This window comes from Pecten maximus, chromosome 2 (assembly GCF_902652985.1).
Source record: "Pecten maximus chromosome 2, xPecMax1.1, whole genome shotgun sequence".
In the NCBI taxonomy this organism is placed as follows: Eukaryota; Metazoa; Mollusca; class Bivalvia; order Pectinida; family Pectinidae; genus Pecten; species Pecten maximus.
The window spans coordinates 17,709,824-17,731,470 of record NC_047016.1 but is presented as its reverse complement, the minus strand read 5'-3'; the positions used below and the strand labels follow the sequence as shown (position 1 = coordinate 17,731,470).

The following is a 21,647-nucleotide window of genomic DNA, read 5'->3' as shown; positions in this document are numbered from 1 at the left end:
TGATTTAAACATATTTTTATTGCCTTTAAGCAACGGGATTGGGCACAAGTTGTACAACTTATTCAAAGCCCTCTCCCTGTGACAAAACATTGGTATATATACAATACAATTCAAGATGGCATAAAATAATATAACATGTATATATACACTCTCATGCAATTTTGCAACCTATTTACACAATGAGAGAGAGAGAGAGAGAGAGAGAGAGAGAGAGAGAGAGAGAGAGAGAGAGAGAGAGAGAGAGAGAGAGAGAGAGAGAGAGAGAGAGAGAGAGAGAGAGAGAGATGAGAGAGAGAGAGTTATTCATTTGATTGAGCGTTATGTACTTTCAGTTTTTTGGTTTTTTTTCATTATTTTATTATGCTGTGGAGGATCATTTCCGACACCAAAGGCAGTGCAGTTACACAAGTCACTATTCAGAACTCACATCTTGTACTAATGTTCATAAATCCAATCCATGATTAGCGTTCACCTGGTCATTCCTTTCTCTCTTCAATATTCGTCTCCCTGGTGCCTTCGGCATCAGAGTTGACCCAGCACAGCATTTAAAATAAATTCTACACGATAGTATTTGCCAAATTTTCAAGATATAGAGGAAATGGGGGGGGGGGGGGGGGGGGGGGGGGGGTGTTCTAAAATCTATCAGAATCCTGGATGAATTGCTGAGTGTGGATAAAAACTTGTTCGTTTTCCTGAACAGACATATTTAAATCTCCAAAAAGAAGAAGGTTCACAGATAGAGGATTGTATGCAGACAGTTTTCTGAAGAGTGTCGTTCTCTGTTCAGCATAAGTAATACAGTCAAAAAAGAAATGATAGTTGTCTTCACTTGGAGAGCCACAGTGGCACATCTGGTCATCAACTATATTGGCTCTGAATAAATGACCCTTCAGTATACTGGCATGATTTCTTAATCTAGTGTGTAATATATTGTTTTTTCGTTTCCCATAGAAATAAAAGGTAGGTACCTGAGGCAGTTCTTTATTACGTATCTCATTTTTAAAAATAGAAATAGAGACGCTATGTCGAATATTAAGCGACAGTTGGTTCCATAGTCTTATTGTAGAAGGAAAAAAGGATAGATTGGACGATTCTAGTCTATTATTTGGTAAGTCATAATTTTCTGCATTACGGAGATTGTGTCGAGAGTTATTTGCAACAGGATTAGGAAGTAGGGCATTAAGATAGTTGGGAGTAATATGATTATGTATCTTATAAAAAAGGAGAAGTTTTCGACGAGATCGTCTCTGAGCTAAAGGTTCCCAACCCGTTTCAATGTAAAGTAATTGTCTACTGGTATAGGAAGGTAGACCAGTGACAATGCGACCGGCTTCGAGTTGTAATTTTTCTAATCTATCTCCATCTGATAATGTGCAACCATCCCAGAGCTCGCAACAATATTCTAAGATTGGAAGGATGAAGGATCTATAAATTCTATTTAGCGTTTTTCGCGACAGAATGTATTTTAGTTTTCGAAGGGCACATTGTTGTTTAGATACAGATTTACATATGTGTTCTATATGAGAGCTCCACTTACCATTTGAGTCTATGTATACTCCAAGATGCTTATGACAACTGACAAATTCAATATTGACACCATTAAAACTTATATCGATTATATGATCCAATTCAGTATTAGAGAAAAGCAAAGCCTCTGTTTTTGAAGGATTAAATTTAACCAACCAATTATCAGCCCAAGATTGAATTTTTAACAGATCATTATTAATGTGTTGTTCAATCAGATGTGGGGATTTATCAGAGTACAAAAGAGATGTATCATCCGCAAAAAGTTTTGACAGACTGTCTAAATTATCGGTAATATCATTAATATAAATAATAAATAAGAGTGGACCAAGGACCGAGCCTTGAGGTACACCAGCATTAGTATATTTTACCGAAGATTTACTATTTCCAAAAAATACTTGTTGTTTTCTATCTGACACATAATTAATCAACCAGGCTAACAATTTGCCTGATATACCATAACTCATTAGTTTCACTTCCAGACCCCTATGCCACACTCTGTCGAATGCCTTAGAGATGTCACAAAAACTAGACAGGTAGGTCGTTTTTTTTCTAAATTTTCACATATATTGTGGTAAATTTCTATAAGCTGATGAACAGTAGAATGACCTGGTTGGAAACCCGACTGGTACTGATATATAAGAGAATTATCTAACAGATAGTTGTGCAAGTATTTAGCTACAACTCTTTCAAATACTTACCAATTGTACAAAGTAGTGCAATCGGTCTATAGTTTGAGGGATCTTGCTTATCTCCCTTTTTAAAGATTGGCATAACTAGTGCATGTTTCCATTGAGTGGGGAAAGATCCAGTTTCCAAAGAGACTCGAAAGATTAAAGACAAAGGGTAGGCAATAGTATTAGCCGTATTTTTAAGCATAATGTGACTTATGGTATCATTACCTACAGCTTTACCACTTTTTAATGTCTGAAGAATGTCAATAATATCATTAATGTTGAAAGGTATGTTTGTGATTCTGGAGTCTGTTCTCGGTTCTACAATAGGTACGTCTGTGTTACTATCGTCTATAGTTGATATGGAAACAAAATAGTCGTTTAATATATTTGCCTTTATGTCGTCGTCCATTTCTATATTTCCAGTCGCACTCCTCAATGGTGGAATGGAGTTTGATGTATCAGATGATTTAATTAATCTGCGAACAAGTTTCCAGAAATTGCGAGGATTCGCATTACTATGAGCATCTAAGATTCCATTTATGTCCGCATAAAATGTTTCTTTTTTAAGTTTTTTAATATTATTAACTCTATTACGTTGTTTTTTAAAATTATTAAGTTTATGAGGAGTACGACTGGATTTAAATTTTTGCAGTAACCCGTCTCTTATCCTAATCTCGCGTCTCAGTTCCGAGTCAAACCATGGTTTGTCATTAGGTCTAATTGTTACTAGCTTAGAGGGGATACATTCTCTGGCTATTTCTAAATATTTATTAGTAAAAATGTTACACATATCATCCGGGATCGGGCTCGTAGAAAACAGTTCATTCCAATCGGTTTCATCAAGCTTACTATTAAAAAGTGGATAATTAGCGTCATTATAACATAGCCCATATTCAATATTATACATAGTTTTTCACCAAAACATTATTGATTTATTTTAATACTAAAACATATTCTTTTATCGAATGAACAGGTTATATAAATAATTTCAGATAACAGGTAGCAAAGTCCCTTTTCATTCTTTTACCGATATACTTTCTGCTACAGAAATTGATGTACTTTCGTGACTAGTCAGAAGGGAGCTAACTCTCTCAACATTTCCCTGACTCATAGTATGCATTTTTCCCTCTTCTTTTAGGTAACAAAATGATCGAGTACACGTTATTATCAACATCCTCTACCAGTCCACAGAACACATATGTACATAAAAAACTAAAAGCATCAGCCTGACTGGAGAGTTGGTTATAACATTACAAGCCGAAGAATCGTGAAAGAAATGAAAACATCGAACGATTCAGACCTTGATTTCCAGATATTAACAAGCCCTAGGTTATGTAATGCATGTCCTTGTAGGCGTGTGGCGGAAGTCCGAATGATAGGTTGGAGCTGTCTGTGGGCCAAACACAAATCAATGTCGAAAGCAAGTCGCGAAAGGCCCACCATACGCCGTTCTGTTCGTGAGAAGTGACGATATAACAAGATGTTCAACATTTCAACATGTCTTTTCGATGGAGTATCATATTGGTCGGAGTTTCGTTTTTTTTATGAGTAGACCTTACGATCACAGAAGTCGTATTTAGTGTGGAGTCTGTATTATCAAATATGGCCGTTACACTGTGGTCTTCATATCCACGTCGAACAATAAGGAACCATGAGGCAGACGATGTTTAACGACACGAGATAAGTGATTTGGAATGTATACATGGTCAGCTTAAGCCATCATATCCGTCTAGCAGCCATTTTATTAAACTTGGAGATACACAACAGAGGAAAAATGGGGCCTTGTACATTCACGTCTTCTACACCTTGTTGTTATTCACTTAAACAGTCTTATTTTCTTCCAGTTTAAAATTTTGAGAAACACAAAACGAAAACTACACCATAAGATCAATCCAGGAGGTAGACTCGTTCAAGATCATGAAGATATTGTGGTCATTTTCAGTTCAATCCATCTAAAAAAGTATCAAAGTACTTACTAATAAAGGTACCTCTATAGATCTCATTTGGAAATATTCCTATTCATTGCGCGGTATCGTCAGAAGTGTGGTAGTTCCGTGGTCATCCGATCTGATTTGATCATAGAAAATCTATGCAAATTGCTTACCTGTCAAAAAATGAGCACCACACACAACGTCTTCAGTATGAGGAGTCCAAGTAACTTTGGTTTTCGGGTCAACACGAGAAAGTTGTGCGATCCATTCCTGTCTCTTGACAGCGTACCTGTTTGCATTTGGGATGCGAAAAAACCCTAATTTCTTTCCGTTGGTGTTAGTTCCCCACCGGTTTGTGCACTGATAGACGCAACAGCTCTTAACCATGACTACTCAAATATCTTTATTCACTTCTGATAATGATGACAAACATTTAAAAATGGCGGCGATGAACAGGTAAACACAGGTAACTTTTCCAGTGCGATGCCGGCTTCACGTTTCAGTGAACTGTGCCCCACATTTTGCCCCGCAGCATGGCGGAGGGTAAATCTGTGACGTCACGGTAAATCGATCTATAGTTCGTATTTGGACGAGGAAGCTTATCCAGATTAGACCTAGAGTTACATGGCGGGTATTGTCGATGGAGCAGAAGACCCTTACACTCACGAAAAACATTTCTTTTTACCTTTTCAGTGATCACTACACAACTATCTATATCTTACCAGATTCGTTTGATCAAGTCAAATCTGGTTTGCTTTTTCAAGTGGCGAATTCTTGCAAATTGACTATCCTTAGGGTATGAACTCTCCTAAAACAGTCAATATATTACTACATTGTATCTTCAAAATATTTCTCCGGTCACTCTAACAGTGACCTAACTAAGGAAACCAATGTAATACGTAGAAAAATAACAAAAGTAAAGTATTTTGTGATTTCATTTTAATTGCACTAGCTGCAGGCTATTGGTCATTTTTTCTTCCACTCATCTTACAATATTCAACAACTAAGCAACAACCTCCAATCAAGAGAACAAAACGCTAAGTAGATTTTTTCTTATGCTTTTTCATTCTTCTGAGTTTTTATTTGATTTTTTTTACATTTGTATACTCTGAAACCAGAAGTAACATATAATATACACAACAGTAAATGGTAACTCATATATTTGTACATCATGGTAGTAGTGTAATTCACATACCTTTGTACACAGTAGAACCATAGTTTGTACAACATACTTACTCACTTGCACACATGTAATACAGTCTTTGTACTAAATCATAGCCAAAATGAAAGTCTTATGAAAATTTAGTATTAGTATTATGTAACCCCAAAAAGACACATTGATACCAATAGATGTCCACGTAATTAATGATTACTGCATAATTGGTTAACGACCCCTTTGCTTCCTGCTATTACCTTACATTTCAAATAATGAAAAGAAATACTATTTATTATCCAGGTGAACATAACATATATTTTCATACTATATCATGCTTCATTGCTTTGGAAAACATCCATAAAAGTACAACACTAATAAATTAACACAACTGATATGCATCATGTGCTAAATATATGTACCCCTTTCCCTGAGGGAGGTAGAACATATAGCTATTATGTACCCAATTCCCGGAGGGAGGTAGTATAGATATTTTGTACATCATTCCCTGAGGGAGGAAGAACACATAGGCTAATATGTACCCAATTCCCAGAGGGAGGTAGATATTTTGTATCCCATTCCCAGAGGGAGGCAGATATTTTGTATCACATTCCCAGAGGGAGGTAGATATTTTGTATCCCATTCCCAGAGGGAGATAGATATTTTGTATCCCATTCCCAGAGGGAGGTAGATATTTTGTATCCCATTCCCAGAGGGAGGTAGATATTTTGTATCCCATTCCCAGAGGGAGGCAGATATTTTGTATCCCATTCCCAGAGGGAGGTAGATATTTTGTATCCCATTCCAAGAGGGAGATAGATATTTTGTATCCCATTCCCAGAGGGAGATAGATATTTTGTATCCCATTCCCAGAGGGAGGTAGATATTTTGTATCCCATTCCCAGAGAGGGAAAGAACATGTAGCTATGATGTACACCATTCCTAGAGGGTGGTATAACATACAGCCGCTTAATGCATTCCAGCTTTACACTACACGTCCTATTCAACCTAATTAGCAGTTAAGAGAACAAAAAAAATCATGGATGTTGTAAGAGATATCTATACTTGTTGTCATTAGGCAAATGAAGCACTAGTTAAATTTGCTTGGAAATTTCTTTGTTGAGATTTTATTTTGTGATGTTTGTTCAGTCAACTGCTAAATTCAGCAGTTGAAGACTTGGGTATTTTTTTTCTCTTGCTCTCTTTTTTTTTTTTTTTTTTTAAATATCAACAATATTCATAAATCATGAAACTTCAAAAGATTTTTTTCACAAAACGCTGGTGCTAATTGGGAAGAATGTGGTCCTCCAGACGATTTTTGTGTCCAATTGCAATAAAATGACATTTTCTGAATACCACCTTAACAGCTTCCGTCTAAAATGGCAAAATCTGTTTACAAAATGCAAAAACTAAAGATATTAACAAATCTTTTTTCTTTCTGTATTTTTTTTCCCCCTAAATAAATTGAAAAATTCCCAATGAATGAATATCTATGAAAAAGATACTGTCATCAGTTCAAATTCTGAAATGACTTTTTTCATGGCAAATATCATCAAACTCGGAACTTCTTCAGGAAGTTTAGAAATTAAAAAGAAATATTTATTCAATTTTTTTTTTATCTTTTTATCAATGAGAAAAGTTTTGCATATGATATTAATGAAAATTGAAAGAGTAATAAACAGTCTCTAAATTCAACATTATAAACTAAAATGATTATGAACTTGCAGAACAATATTGAAAACAAATTACTGTGTCATCACTACCACATTAGAAATATAACAGTTAACAAGATCATAATAACTATTGACAATATTCCCCTACATAACAAAAACTTTATCACCTCTGTCTGTAATGATTCCCATACCTTAAACATAATTATTTGATTTACAGATATATAGGACTATACAGTTAAGTATATCAGTTTGTGTGAAAGTGAAAAGCACCTAAGCAAGGAATGTTAACATGTTTCTACTGTAATTATGGTAATATGTAATGAAGATAGTTTTATGATCGGTGTAAAGTTATCTCCCTTTACAAGTTCAAAACTACCAAGATAAATACAAATACATTTTTACCAAAAATGCAGGAAACATTACAAGATTATTGTCCATTATATTAAAGGAAATTAATTTCAAGATGCAATCTACAATAACGTTCTCTTCTGAATTAAGAGATATGTATTATACTGTGCAGTACCTGCACTATACAAAATTACAATAAAACCTATAGAAATAATTAAAAATTTGCATCCATTAAAGAATATTTCAAGAGCTTCAAATTTTCTTAATTGTCAAACTAAAGCAAGTACAAAACTAGTGAGTTATGAATTGATAAACATTGCTATAAATGATTAGTGTTGATAAATAAACTTCTTGATCAAATCTTAAAAAAGAGTAGCATGATTTCATAAACCTTGAGCACTGCAAAATTTAAAGAAAAAGCAAAAGATAAGTGTCCAAAAACGTCAAGTTTTCTTGGTTGTTATTATGCAACTATTGAAAAAGTCATACATCATGGGAAAAAAGAATTACGGAGATATTTTAACAAAAATGCATAATATTTCATCAACAGCACTATATATCAAGATCAGTGGGCAAATAATGGCCAACCTATACTCAATAGTTGTAATTCTTGACCATTACACATACATACACAGTTGACAACAGGGTTTGTGACCATTTGTAGGTCTGGTGCAGACATGACTGGTAATCAACAGTTAACAAATGCCACAGTAGACAAGTCTATCTTATCAAATCACTCAACAATTAAATGCAGTCATTACATGTAAATAACTACACTGGTGCTCCAATGGAAAATGCAAAAAGTTCTAGAATTCCACAAATTTCAATACATGATTCTTGGTCAATTAAAAATGACTATTTCATCTAAACAGTCGAAATTATATGCAATTTCAGTAAATCCACACAAATCAGATTTCCAGTCAATTCTTAGTATTTTCCTACATATTGATTTGAGCACAAAGGTTTCCTATAAAGTAATCTACATAGTATATAAGTGAATCTTTGTATACAAATCAACATAATTCTTCAAGACAAAAAAAACCATTTGTTGATCGATAGAACTTTGAACAATAGTAACATCTGACCAGACCATGCATTACAATGCATGTGCAGAAAATAATCAGAGACCCTTGCAACTTTCAAGCACACCTATTTACAAAATCATGGCATTTAGTCAAAGTCATCTACTAGCTGTAATAAAACCAGAAGAAATTTTGACACCATAGTCGATGGTCTCTACCTCTTTCCTCCTTCAAAGCATTTCTTAGCACTTCTGATATTATGGATTTTAATTGATCAATAAACTCAATCTGACCTCTCACTGATCTTAGTCTATTCCGACTAGAATTTCCTTGGGTTTCCCTCCGACTTATACAGATATATACAAATCTGTGTGAATGGGACATGTTTGTGTAAATATGTAGAAAGAATAATACAGCACTAATTACTTCCATAACTATAGGATTTACTTGCACCTCGACTATCTTGCAATAGCTATTGTGATGTGCGGTGCCCCATCTCTTACAATAACAACATTCATTTCCTTCATCTTTTGAAACATACTTGAATACTTCATAACAAGTATTGTATATTCAAATCAAAACAGGCCCTCAAGTATTTTCCAATGAGGCAATCACTAACATTCCACACATATGCATTAGCATACAGTCCTTCAAATACGATCTTTCTCCAGAGATTCTTAGCTATCTCCAAAGGCATCTGGTTGTTCCTCGGAGAGTCTAGCTTATATCCAAAGCCTTAGTTCTTTCTTGGGGAGACTCTAGGCTGCTTTAAGTTAATCCATGATTTGGACCAATCATCAGCCTTCGTTGGATATAAGCCTGGTTAACAGTGCTATCTCCAGCATGGACCTCAGGCAACCATCTTTGCCAGGCCAAGAGTGATCTTCCTAAACGTTGATTTATTCCCAACGCAAATTGGAACCATCTCAGCGTTTCAGTTTGAGGATGACAGACTGTTTTGGAGGAGCCTTTTCCTTGTCTTTCTCCCCACTGATCATCCATTCTGGATCATTTGGATCCTCCCCTACAACTGACCCTGATGAAGTGCTTGGTAGTGGGGAGCAAGGATGACTGCTTCCTGACATGGAATCCTCCTGCGGGTGATGGCTGCTGCTGTACTCGCTCATAAGGGATATGCGTGTGCTGGAAATGCGTGCACGACGTACACGGATAGCTGGGGGCTGTACCATCTTCATTTGTTCATACTCTTCTTCAGTTAATGGGAAAGTTCTCTCTGGCCATGGGTCAACAGAGCACATCTCCACCATTTCGAATAACTGGGAATCTCTGCTGTTTTCGTCCATACTTGCACTCATACTGAGGCGTCTAGAGGAAGCTGAACTACTCCGCCTCCTGAATGCCTCATCTTTGAATGCCTGAACCTGTGGTGTTGGAGAAGGGCTTGTGGAGAGAGAACTCGTCAAAGGAAGGATTGGCTCATTAACACTTATATCCATTTGAATATCATCAGTCATAGCAGGGGTGCGTGGCTGGTCCTCCCCTCTTGAACCTCGTTGTCGCCGACTTGGGTATTGGATAAAGGAGGTAAACCTTTTCTTTTCCTGCACTTCACAGATCTTGTGTCTTTCTATAAATGATTCATCCGTTAGATCTTCAACCTAAACAGAAAGGACTGTAATTAGACATCTGCCAGTGATTCAGTGTAATAAATGAACATGACATGTAAGATGACACATCAAGTTTTTTAGCTGTCAAAACCTTTTAATATCAGCCTACAGAGGCCTAGTATGTGAACTTTGTGTCGGGGCATCCATTAGACCATTGAGTGTTAGATTCCACAAAATAAGATTTTACACCATTTTGAAGGGTCATGTCTATTTGACATGTTTTGACCCTTCATGTTTCTTACACATAGTGACTTGACTTCTGAAATAGCTAAAAGTTATAGGTCAACTGGAAGCCCTGTGTGTAATACCAGTCTCAATAATGAAACATAAAATTTCAGTCCAAAAGTTGAAGCGTTAAAAAATCGCGGAAGCAAAATGAAGAAAAAAATCTTGAAAATGTGATTATTTTTACCCCAAGGAGGTTTTGGTCATTTCTATGCTAACAAGAGGCCCATTGGCCTTATTCGTCACCTATGTTTTTAAATATTTCTGAAATTTGACCCTTTCTGACCTGCCCATCAGCCCCTGGGTCCCAGTAATTGCATACCAGCAAACTGCCTTCCAAATATAGTTTCAATAGAAATGAAACAAATGATAATCAAAAATATGTTAAAAATCACAGATGGCTGTCTGTCGACCATTTTGTTTTTCTAATCAACAAGAGGCCCATGGGCCTTAACGGTCACCTGAGATTTGAAATATTTCAGTTTATTTAATTGCCCCTTTTTGAATTCCAAAACCAATAAAAGTCAAAAATGTTATTTCCCTATATAAACTATAGTAAAGTTTAGCCCCGCCCCAGGGGCAAACTTGAGACCCCAGGGTCATGAAATTCACAATTTTGGTAAAGAACTTTCAAACCCAGCCATCTATGAAGTGTATTTGATTCTATCATATCTGAGAGTAGAGAAGAAGATTTGTGAAATTTCAGTCAATTTGGCCCGTTTTAGCCCCGCCCATCAGCCCCTGGGGGTCAGTCAGGGCCAACATGTGCATGCCATCAAACTGTCATCCCATGCTGACAATGTTTACAAAATTAGAATGAATTCCAATAGAAATAAAACAAATTAAAGTCAAAAATGTGATTTCCCTATATAAACTATAGTAAAGTTTAGCCCCTCCCCAGGGGCAAACGTGAAACCCCTGGGTCATGAAATTTACAATTTTGGTAAAACACCTTAAGACCCTTCCATCTATGAAGAGTGTTTGATTCCAGCATATCTGAGAGTAGAGAAGAAGATTTTTGAAGTTTTAGTCAATTTGACCATTTTTGGCCCCGCCCCTCAGGCCCCTGGGGGGTGGGGACCATATAATTTACAATTTTGGTTGACCTTTAGCCATAGAAGCTTCCTGCCAAATTTCATAGAATTTGGTTTGTGGGTTTTGGAGAAGTCGAAAATGTAAATTGTTTACGGACGCACGACGCACGACGACGGACAAAAGGGGATTAGAATAGGTCACTTGAGACTTTGTCTCAGGTGACCTAAAAATCTAAATTCAAATGGCACAACTAGGGACCAAGGGAAACCTTCTAATAAAATTTGAGGAATATCCCTCCAATATGGACCACTGACAAACCTAGCTTAAATGAAGAACAAGTGGTATTGAATGCAGTGTTTCATCTTTCCTGACTTTTGTTAATGACATCATATATCCTTGTAACGTCAAACAAACAGTCCACCTGTAGACGCCTATAAAGGCTGAGAGACTTTGTGGTAAATCTTGGTTTTTGTTTTATTTTTGTTACATTTATACTTCGCAAACACTTCACTTCACTTAATTTATGTATGTATATTCATAAAATGGTAAAAATATTAAATAAATAAAAACAACCCTTTCAAATTGCAGATTAAATAAGCACAGTAATCTATGTTAAAGGATAAAAAAAGTATTATCTCCCTTTGATCAGAGAACATTGTTAAATACTAAAACAAAAGGACAGAACACTGTTAAATACTAACAAAAGGATTAAACATGTGTCTAATCCCATTTATATATTTGCAAATAAAATATGTTTAAATCAATAGTTTTCAGTCAATTACATAAAAAACTTAACCATTATCAGCAAAATTTCAAATTTTCAGGTATATTTTTAGTTTGAAAACCAGATAATTTGTAGTAATTCAAATAGTATGTTCTAAGGAATATTCCAGTTAAATAGAGAAGACTCAGGGCTGTTTTTGTTAAATCAGTTTGACAAGGGTTGTTCATTTATGAAATAAGGACAGACTTGTTGATTTTATAGTTTTCAGACAAGACAAAACAAAAGATGACCCAGTTGTCTGCATATATAAACAAGCTGCATGTTTGTTGAAAAGGAACCCACAAAAGTGATACTATCATAAAATAAGATATTTCACTGAAATAGCCCTCTTTAAATATAATTTCCATAAACAATAATTACCTCCCTTGGTATGTAAAAGATTCATCAGATTATGATAGTCTGGTCTATATATGTTAATTTGTTTACCTCTTCTTCCTCCTCCTCTGTGCTTTCCTTGGGAACAACTGCCTCTTCTTTGATCATAGTTTTTTCAGACTCTGTTTCCATCTCCTTGCTTGGATTTACTTCCTCCTCCTCTTCTTCTTCATGGACTTCCACATCATCCTTGGTTAGGTCTCGCCACCTACAATATCACATATATTGATGGTTGTAAATTTAATGATACTACTAATATTGTAATAGTTATAGTTACAAATTATCTTTGATTATTCAATAATGACCTAAATTCAATAAAATAAATGAACATTGTCCTAGTCAGAATGTTAGGGAAATACACAATAAACATACTCAAAAACTCATAAATCAGACATGTCTTTCTGAAATGCATTTTTTATCATCAAGTGTCGTTTATCTTCATTTATGATAAAAATAACCAGAGCAAGTCTTACTTGGGTGTTACTATTTCCTTGTACTGGAGCTTCTCCACACGTGTTGAAGCAGCCATGCTGTAGGGGATAACAATGTTGTTGATGTCATACTCGCTCTCTCTTCGTCGTCGCCACTGAGCTTCTTTCATCTCCTTCAAGGTGGATGATGGTGCACTTGATGAGAGTGTCCCCCCTTCCTTATTGAGTGGAGAGGTGAGTACATTCTTGCCATCCATGCCTGAGTAGCCATCTGTATAGGACAATGATAGGTTGTCGCTTTGCTTTAGTGCTACAAAGAAGAAAAAATACTGTAATTAACTGAAATACATTTGCATCATGTTAGATGGGACATCAATTGAAGTTAGTTCTATGTTTATATCAGCTGTTTTATCCACCCCACTTCCACTTGCAATGTTGAATTGCAATTTTATACAGGAGAAAATTGTCCATTGAAGTTACTCTTTACACACCAGAAGACTTGCAATGGCTGGAAGTTCATATTCTATTAAACATCCCGCTTTAAAGAATTTCACAAACCCAGATATCTATTAGAACAAGAGCTGTTGTTTGCAAGCAGCAGCATGATACGCCCATCACTGGAAAAGCTACCAATTGAAAATGTAGTGATAAGCAAAGAGGTAGATATGTTGGAAGTTAAAAGTTCCAAGTTTGGAATAACACAAGCCAAAAACCCTTAATATACAGGGCTTTCTCTGGGGGCTTTTTTGGGCCGTTAATGAGCCCCATTGCCAATTGAAATTATTTCATATTTAAGCTAAATTCCCAAAATTTGCTGTTTACTCCTGAAATAATCTTTCCCAATTCACCAATTTTTTTTCCCAAAATGAGACAAAAAGGCCCCTTCCCAAACCAGTGAGTAAAAGCCCTGATATATGTTGAACATAGTTGCTTCTAGTTGTAATCTTAGAGAAATTGAAGAAGAAATAGAAAAGTAAAGCAGTACTTTTCATCACCGAGAGTTGTTGTTATAAGATTCCAGACAATTTGTTTAATGAATTTCTCAAACATTTATAATGGCAGATAATAATCAGTAGGTTTGTAGTGCCGATACCTTCAGTATTACAAATGGAAATTTGATCTTGAAAATGTCGGCGTTTACAACCGATTGTTGTTAGACTAAAAAACTATAAGTTACCTGGACCGGAGTTATTCGATCATTTCAAGTAGGATATTTATTGTTTGGACAAAATTTTCACTTCATGTTATCAGAGTTTTTCGAGTTTTCGAATTCAAGTTTTCCGAGTATCTTTTTTACCAGGATAAAGAGAGAATTCAGCTGGGACTAACGAAGTTCTCCGAGTTAAGCAGAGTATTCAAGTTTTCCAAGTTCAAGTCAACGAATTTCCACTGTACCATAATACTACCCGTCGTTGACTGGCGTATAAAAACTACCGTAGAGGTGTTTTTTTGCATATCAGTAAATAAAACTAAATTTTGCTTTTTATTGTTGTTGTATCTTATGCGAAGGCATCCGACAAAAAAAAAATTATCTTTAGTGATTTGAAAGAGTTAAATACATTTTATATGAGGAGAAATTGTTAACATCAACTACCCACCAACATAAGAATATCATACTGCGGATAGATCAGAATCTTTCCTGAAAAGCTGGTAAGATCCTGAGACACAACATGTCCTGAGTGGATGTTCTATAATTATTTCTGCCAGTGCAATTTCTATCAAAGAGCGAAATTTCAATTTTCCTTGAATCACTAAAACATGGTCAAGGAGGTCTTTGGAAGCTTGATTCAGCAATATCACTCATACCCATAGCTAGTTGTGATTCAGCAATATCACTCATACCCATAGCTAGTTATGATTCGGCAATATCACTCATACCCATAGCTAGTTGAGCCACTCTCCGCCTCTTCATGTCTGAGCGTGCTAGACGCCTTTCTTTTGCACTCTTTTTGGGTGTCATGGACAATCCTCCAGATCTTGGCTTGGTGGGTGTTCTTCTCTCATATTTGTTACGTAACTCTGAAAGAGCAACAGTGTGTATGATTTAATGTTCTGCTTAAATAAAAACATATGTTCCCTTCAGATTTTGTATTGTGCAACACCTATCCCTACCAAATGATAAAACTGTTTCCATAAGAATTAAAAAAAAAAAATAATTCTGTAACTGCCCTAAAACAGCCTAAACTTGGAGCAAGTTTCTATGGCATAAAGTGAATAAGAGTCCTGATTCACTTTTAAAAGTACACCACGCTATTCACAGGATATTACTATATAACACTGGGTAGCAGGACTAGCTCTATGGTTTCGCCAAAAATAATTTGCCTGTTAAATCTTCAAAGTGCTCAATAACCTGTTTTATTTCCCGTTTTATTTCTATTCTTGCTTGAATCCAACACATTCTATAAATTTTGAAATAATTCAATTTTTTAGTTGAATATTATAACTACAGTTGTCTCAAAAAATGTATTGAATTTATTATCTTTGCCCAGATAACACTCAAATACGAACGAAACTGTACTTTACTTCTCAAGAATGAAAGGAGATGAGATATGGCGAAAAAACGTCCTCGCCATTCAGACGATTTTCACGAAATTTTGATAGATAAAAATACAAACATTTGCTTGAGAAGTATGAAAAAGAGTGAATAAACAGTCAACTTACTGTTTAACTGAAATTTATGTTCTTTTTGAGACATTAGGACAGATATTTGCCAGTTAAAAACGTCTCCATCGTTATGAAGGAAATGCAGTTACGTGACTAATAATCCGGACGGAAGTCCGGACCAGGAATTCAGGAATGAAAAAAATAAAAAAAAATAAATAAATTTGTAAATGTATCCGGCACTGGAAATAATTAAATTAGCCATTCAAACTCTTTGATTATTTTGTGTATTTTAAAATTAAAAAAAAATTACTGTAATATGCTAAAAGAATTTAAATGCATATATTAAGTGCAACTTCACAAAACCCATCCTTCTCAAAACAGATCACCTATTGATACTGATCAAAATGACAATGAATGGAATTAATCCTTCTTTAGTTTGGAATGAATAGATACCCCTTATGCCCCTTAAGCACAGAGGTATACCTACATGTAGCAACTTGGTGGACGCAGGTCAATGTTGATGATAGCATTAATTGTGAAGTTAAATTATATGATTGTGCCATATGTTCGCAAACAGTAATAGAACTTATTCAATTAGTTTAATTTTTTATGAATTCTTCATTCTGTGTATTCACTAACTACCATAACACAGCTTCAAAAATACGAAACACCATCTGATCAATATTGTCCCTGGATCAGGACCAGTCGAAATGATCACTTCTCAAAACCGAACCCTCTCAAAACCAGCATGATCGATTACCATACGTGATCGATGTAGGAATGTTCCACAAAATTGTATTAAATGTAATTGATTACCATGCGTGATCGATTTAGGAAAGTTCCACAAAATTGTATTAAATATATATGTAAATGTATCTTTTAAAATATCTATACAATTTTGTTTTACTTCATTTTAATACTTAACATAACAAAGGGTTATTATATAATATCTTAACATTTAAAACCAAAAATTATCTAGAAACAATGGCAGAAAAAGGTGATTTTGTCTTTTATTTAAAATGCTCATTATATAAAAAGGAATAAAGAAAATGATAAACAGTAAAACACCTATAATTAACCTAAGTAACTACTTATTCACAACTTTTTTTTTATTTACAAGAGAAATTTTTTACATAAAAATTGAGACCTATGAAGTAATTTTATTTGTAAATCTAATAATTATATGTCATCCTCGTTTTCGTTAATATAAAAAAATCATAATAATGAATTAACTAAATTTGTACTACTTTTACTTCCTTGTCATTAAAGATGTTTCTGAAGTTAAATTTTTTTCTGATTACAGGCTTCTTGGCCTTTACATTTATGTGAGTTAATTATTGACAGCTATACCCAGTGTTGTTTTTGAAGTCCTGCTCCCTAGTTGTAATCTTAAAATCAACTGACCATGTCTAATGAATCCCCCAGAGGCCACGTGCACCTGGCTTTCATACCTTGGGCAGCAGACTGCAGTTGTAATACACACACTGAACCATGACAAACTCCTTTCTCCCCCTAACACTAGGGCAACTAATTGTAACACTTACAGGTGGTGGGGTTTTGAGGTCTTTTGTGTACATAATCAAGCAAGTGCCTGAGTGTCTGTTCATGGAATAGTAGGTATGGCCACCATTAGCGAAACAAGCAATGGAAACCTGGAGTTTAAATTTTATTCTACTTTTGCCAATGCATTTTCAAAATCAACAAATGTTTTTTGTTTTTGCTATTGCAGCTGATGGTGACAGCCAGGGCGAGCCCAGGGCAGTCTACAACAATTAATGTTTCAGCATTTTTTTCCCAGCCAGAATCCAACTTTTCTGTTAATAGATGACTTACTGGCAGAAGACAGAAGAGCAGCAGCAGCACCCTTTGCATATTTGGTCTTCTTGTTGACACGCTGTTGGCTCATCAACTTTTGTCGCCTGATTTTCAAAAGAAATATGTTAGTATAATAGTTATCAATTTTCATAATTCAAACATTAGTAATAAAAAAATCAAGCAAGTTGTCAGAAAATTGAACACCCCAATGCAATCTATCTTCACATCTTTATAGTTTGCTATTTAGCAGTTATATTATAAAATGTAGTTCATTCTAGATTTATCAGAACTGCAACTTGCAAGTACAATTGTCAAAATCTTACCTTCTCTCCGTTGCCAAAGCTTTTGCACTTTTTGGGGGTGGTTTGTTTTGCCATTCTCCACTCTTCAGGAGAGCCTCAAAATGGATAGGAAGTGGAATTTCTGTAAAGACATTAAACGATAAATTTAAAGTCAAGTTTTTAGAAGGAAAGAAATAATAAACCAAGAAAATATTTCAACTCCATCTTTCTTCAACATAGAGTTTTTATGAAGGGAAATATTTTAATGTTCACAACTAAACTACAATTTATCCAGACATGGATACCAATACCAATACTCCTCATCAGATTTTATTTATAATTTTGATTCAAAGAAATGATTGAATCCAATTATTCAACTACCCATTAACTTTTTTCACATAGCCAAGCTTAAACAGGATTAAATGACAAAGCCAAATCTATTTAAAGAAAACTTGTTTTCCTGAATCACACATGCATACGGTTTTTATATGAAACTTGGAAATTGTTTTTTACATGTTTATACAACTTTGTCCTACATTTATGATTCAATGCACAGCAACAGGCTTGCTAGGTCTCATTACACAAGGCCATAGAATGAAACTGAATACATAGACATTGTCAATACAATGTCATATGGTAGGCTCAAGCTCATGGCTTCACTCTACCATGACCAATAATACATGTGTACAGTATATAGTACTCTTACACTCTACATGTGTAATACACTACATCACTTTACATTGTATAGCCTGGTTCTATAGTTCCTTCAATCATTTCATCCAATACCTTCAATCAATTCAAAGTGCCAGAGCAAAGTGAATGATCAAATGGATCCATATTATATTTCTTTATCTATCTAGATCTTTCAAAGCTATATATGTAATCCTATCTAGATGTGTACCCTAGACATACCAACATTTAGACATTTGTTACAGTACAATTTAATGAATAATAATGAACTAGAATAGCATACATGCACTGCAAGTATTTGTCGACATGTATCCATGGCCTTTTAACTCCATGATTCATCCAGACCAGAAAACTCATCGACCCTGAACTACACACTGGAATAGTCTTGCCTTTGTTAAAAAGTTATGATAGCGGTCGGAAAAGAGGAAATCGTCCAGCAGATTTATACACAAGGCTATATTTCCTGTATGCCCTTTTATTCAACCGCAGGCCTTACACAATTAGATAGTAATATACTGTAGACATCTCATCTTTATTTATCTGTTTAACATGTACACTTCAAAGTTTTATCAGTTCCTTTAATTAATCTTATTTCAAAATACTGAAAAAAATATTTCATCATAGTGATGATACAAGCATCTATCTATGCTGAATAGTATACACATATATATATATATTGGGAAAAACAAATCTAGGTCACATAAGTGTTTGTTGTGCTACACAATTTATGATCAACCTGCCTTTTATTTTTGAAACAATGCATCATTTTCATGGCATGATGGGACATTTGAATAACATTGATCAATGAAATACAATGATTCATTTGTGTCCTTAATTCCTGGCCTATAAATATGTGCATTTTCTAAACAGTAATGGGTCCAATATATGAAAACTGACCCCAATGACACATTAGTATACTAATAGTCCAAAATAATCAAACATATTGAACAAAACATATATCAAAATTCCTTTTTTTTTTCCAAAGCAAAGCCCCAGATAAATAAAATCTAAAATCAGCATCAACTTAAGCTAATCAGTTTGAACAAGATTTGCCTCTGCTGTGATTTATAAAAGTTACTGCTATGATGCGACTTATACCTATATACAATACATGCACATGAATGATATAGCGTTATTATAATACCTGTCCAATCTGAGGGTGTATGTTATATAATTACCGGATACAACAAATGCAACCAAACAAACTAAATTTCCCAGAGATCACTCATGCATACATGTACACCAGACAAAAACATTGGCATTGTAAACATGTACCACTATAGCTACCAGGTGTACAAATAAGACCTACATTAGACAGAAGGTTACTTTTGGCTTTTGTCATCAATGTGCACATATATATTAAACATACATTTGCAAAGACACCAGGGATCAACGACACTAACAACAGTAGCCTGGCAGTCCTGGGCTGCCTTGAATCTGGTCGGGCTGCCACAGAATGTCTAGACCAGCAGCTTTGTGAGCTGCCAAAATATTCAGCTAAACTTATGATGTCCAGCTTAAGCTTCCTTCATTTACTTGAACAATCTTATTTTCAAAACTTTTTTATAACACCATTAGGTGCAATATCTAATATTAGTATGCTTAGAATCAACTAGAACACAGCAAACTGCATCTAGAATTCATTTTTTTCCCCAGTATTGGGGTTAGGGCCTGTAAGGACATGCCCCCAAATCCCCTAAGAGGGCATATAGGTCTACTCCAGATTTATCAGTGATATAAAAATAACCTATATTTGATAAAATTTATGCAGTTCTAAGAATATCATGTGTTATATCCACTAAACGTCATGCTTCATTGGTGGCAGTATGTTAAATGATCAGTATACATATACATGTATGTAATTAAATACGGCAAGTCAGCGAAGTCCCTAACAAGAGGCCCAATGGGCCTGTATCGCTCACCTGGCTCTACCACAACTTTGAAGTTGATTGAGGTCATTTCTACACATACTATGCTGATTACCTCTTTATTCAAATATCAGTGTATGCTGGGTTTATTCATATTAATAAATGCTCTAGTCCTTCATTCCAGTATAATATCAGATTTTAGAGACTCTTGGCTATCGTAAAATTATTGTTTACACATTTAAGCCGATTTCACCCCTGTGACCATGAATGTAGGTCAAGGTAATTTATTTGAACAAACTTGGTAGCCCTTCACTCCAGCATGCTACAGGCCGAATATCAAGTCCCTGGGCATCTTGGTTATTGGGAAGAAGTTGGTAGATTTTAACCTATTTGACCCATGCGACCTTGAATGAAGGTCAACGCAAGGTCATTTATTTGAACAAACTTGGTAGCCCTTCACCCCAGCATGCTACAGACTTAATATCAAGTCCCTACACTCCTTGGTTATTGAGAAGAAGTCGTTTGAAGATTATAGGCTATTTGACCCATGTGACCTTGAATGAATGTAGGTCAAGGTAATTTATTTGAGCAAACATGGTAGCACTTCACACCAGCATGCTACAGGCCTAATATCAAGTCCCTGTGCCTCTTTGTTATTGAGAAGAAGTTGTTTGAAGATTATAGCCTATTTGACCCATGTGACCTTGAATGAAGGTCAAGGTCATTTATTTGAACAAACTTGGTAGCCCTTCACCCAGCATGCTACAGACCTAATATCAAGTCCCTGGGCCTCTTGGATATTGAGAAGAAGTCGCTGGAAGATTATAGCCTTCTTGACCCATGTGACCTTGAATGAAGGTCAATGTCATTTATTTGAACAAACTTGGTAGCCCTTCACCCCAGCATGCTACAGGCCCAATATCAAGTCCCTGGGCCTCTTGGATATTGAAAAGAAGTTGTTTGAATAGTATAGCCTATTTGACCCATGTGACCTTGAATGAAGGTCAAGGTCATTTATTTGAACAAACTTGGTAGCCCTTCATCCCAGCATGCTACAGGCCCAATATCAAGTCCCTGGGCATCTTGGTTATTGAGAAGAATTAGTTTGAAGATTATTGGCTATTTGACCCGTGTGACCTTGAATGAAGGTCAAGGTCATTTATTTGAATAAACTTGGTAGCCCTTCACCCCAGCATGCTACAGGCCCAATATCAAGTCCCTGGGCATCTTGGATATTGGGAAGAAGTCGTTTAAAGATTATAGCCTATTTGACCCATGTGACCTTGAATGAAGGTCAAGGTCATTTATTTGAACAAACTTGGTAGCCCTTCATCCCAGCATGCTACAGGCCCAATATCAAGTCCCTGGGCCTCTTGGTTATTGAGAAGAAGTCGCTGGAAGATTATAGCCTTCTTGACCCACGTGACCTTGAATGAAGGTCAAGGTCATTTATTTGAACAAACTTGGTAGCCCTTCATCCCAGCATGCTACAGGCCCAATATCAAGTCCCTGGGCCTCTCGGTTATTGAGAAGACGTTGTTTAAATGAAAAGTTGACGCCGGACGGACGGACGGATGGACGGC

General features: G+C 35.5%; 1 protein-coding gene and 1 long non-coding RNA gene across 2 annotated transcripts in view; one reads left to right on the top strand and one right to left on the bottom strand.

The window, feature by feature from the left end:
• The first annotated feature begins 5,060 nt into the window (after positions 1-5,060).
• On the top strand, positions 5,061-6,513 carry LOC117320006. The gene is made up of 2 exons (XR_004530904.1): positions 5,061-5,844; positions 5,909-6,513. It is a non-coding gene; the product is annotated as an uncharacterized LOC117320006 (long non-coding RNA).
• Positions 6,489-21,647, bottom strand: part of LOC117319995 (KAT8 regulatory NSL complex subunit 1-like) — a 27,404-nt gene continuing 12,245 nt past the window's right edge. The window contains exons 3-8 of the mRNA XM_033874698.1: positions 17,549-17,648; positions 17,244-17,329; positions 14,685-14,825; positions 12,849-13,116; positions 12,427-12,583; positions 6,489-9,947 (exon numbers count right to left, since the gene is read on the bottom strand). Of these exons, the coding sequence (XP_033730589.1) occupies positions 9,255-9,947; positions 12,427-12,583; positions 12,849-13,116; positions 14,685-14,825; positions 17,244-17,329; positions 17,549-17,648 (1,445 nt within the window). The 3' untranslated portion in view covers positions 6,489-9,254. The remainder of the gene's footprint in view (positions 9,948-12,426; positions 12,584-12,848; positions 13,117-14,684; positions 14,826-17,243; positions 17,330-17,548; positions 17,649-21,647) is intronic.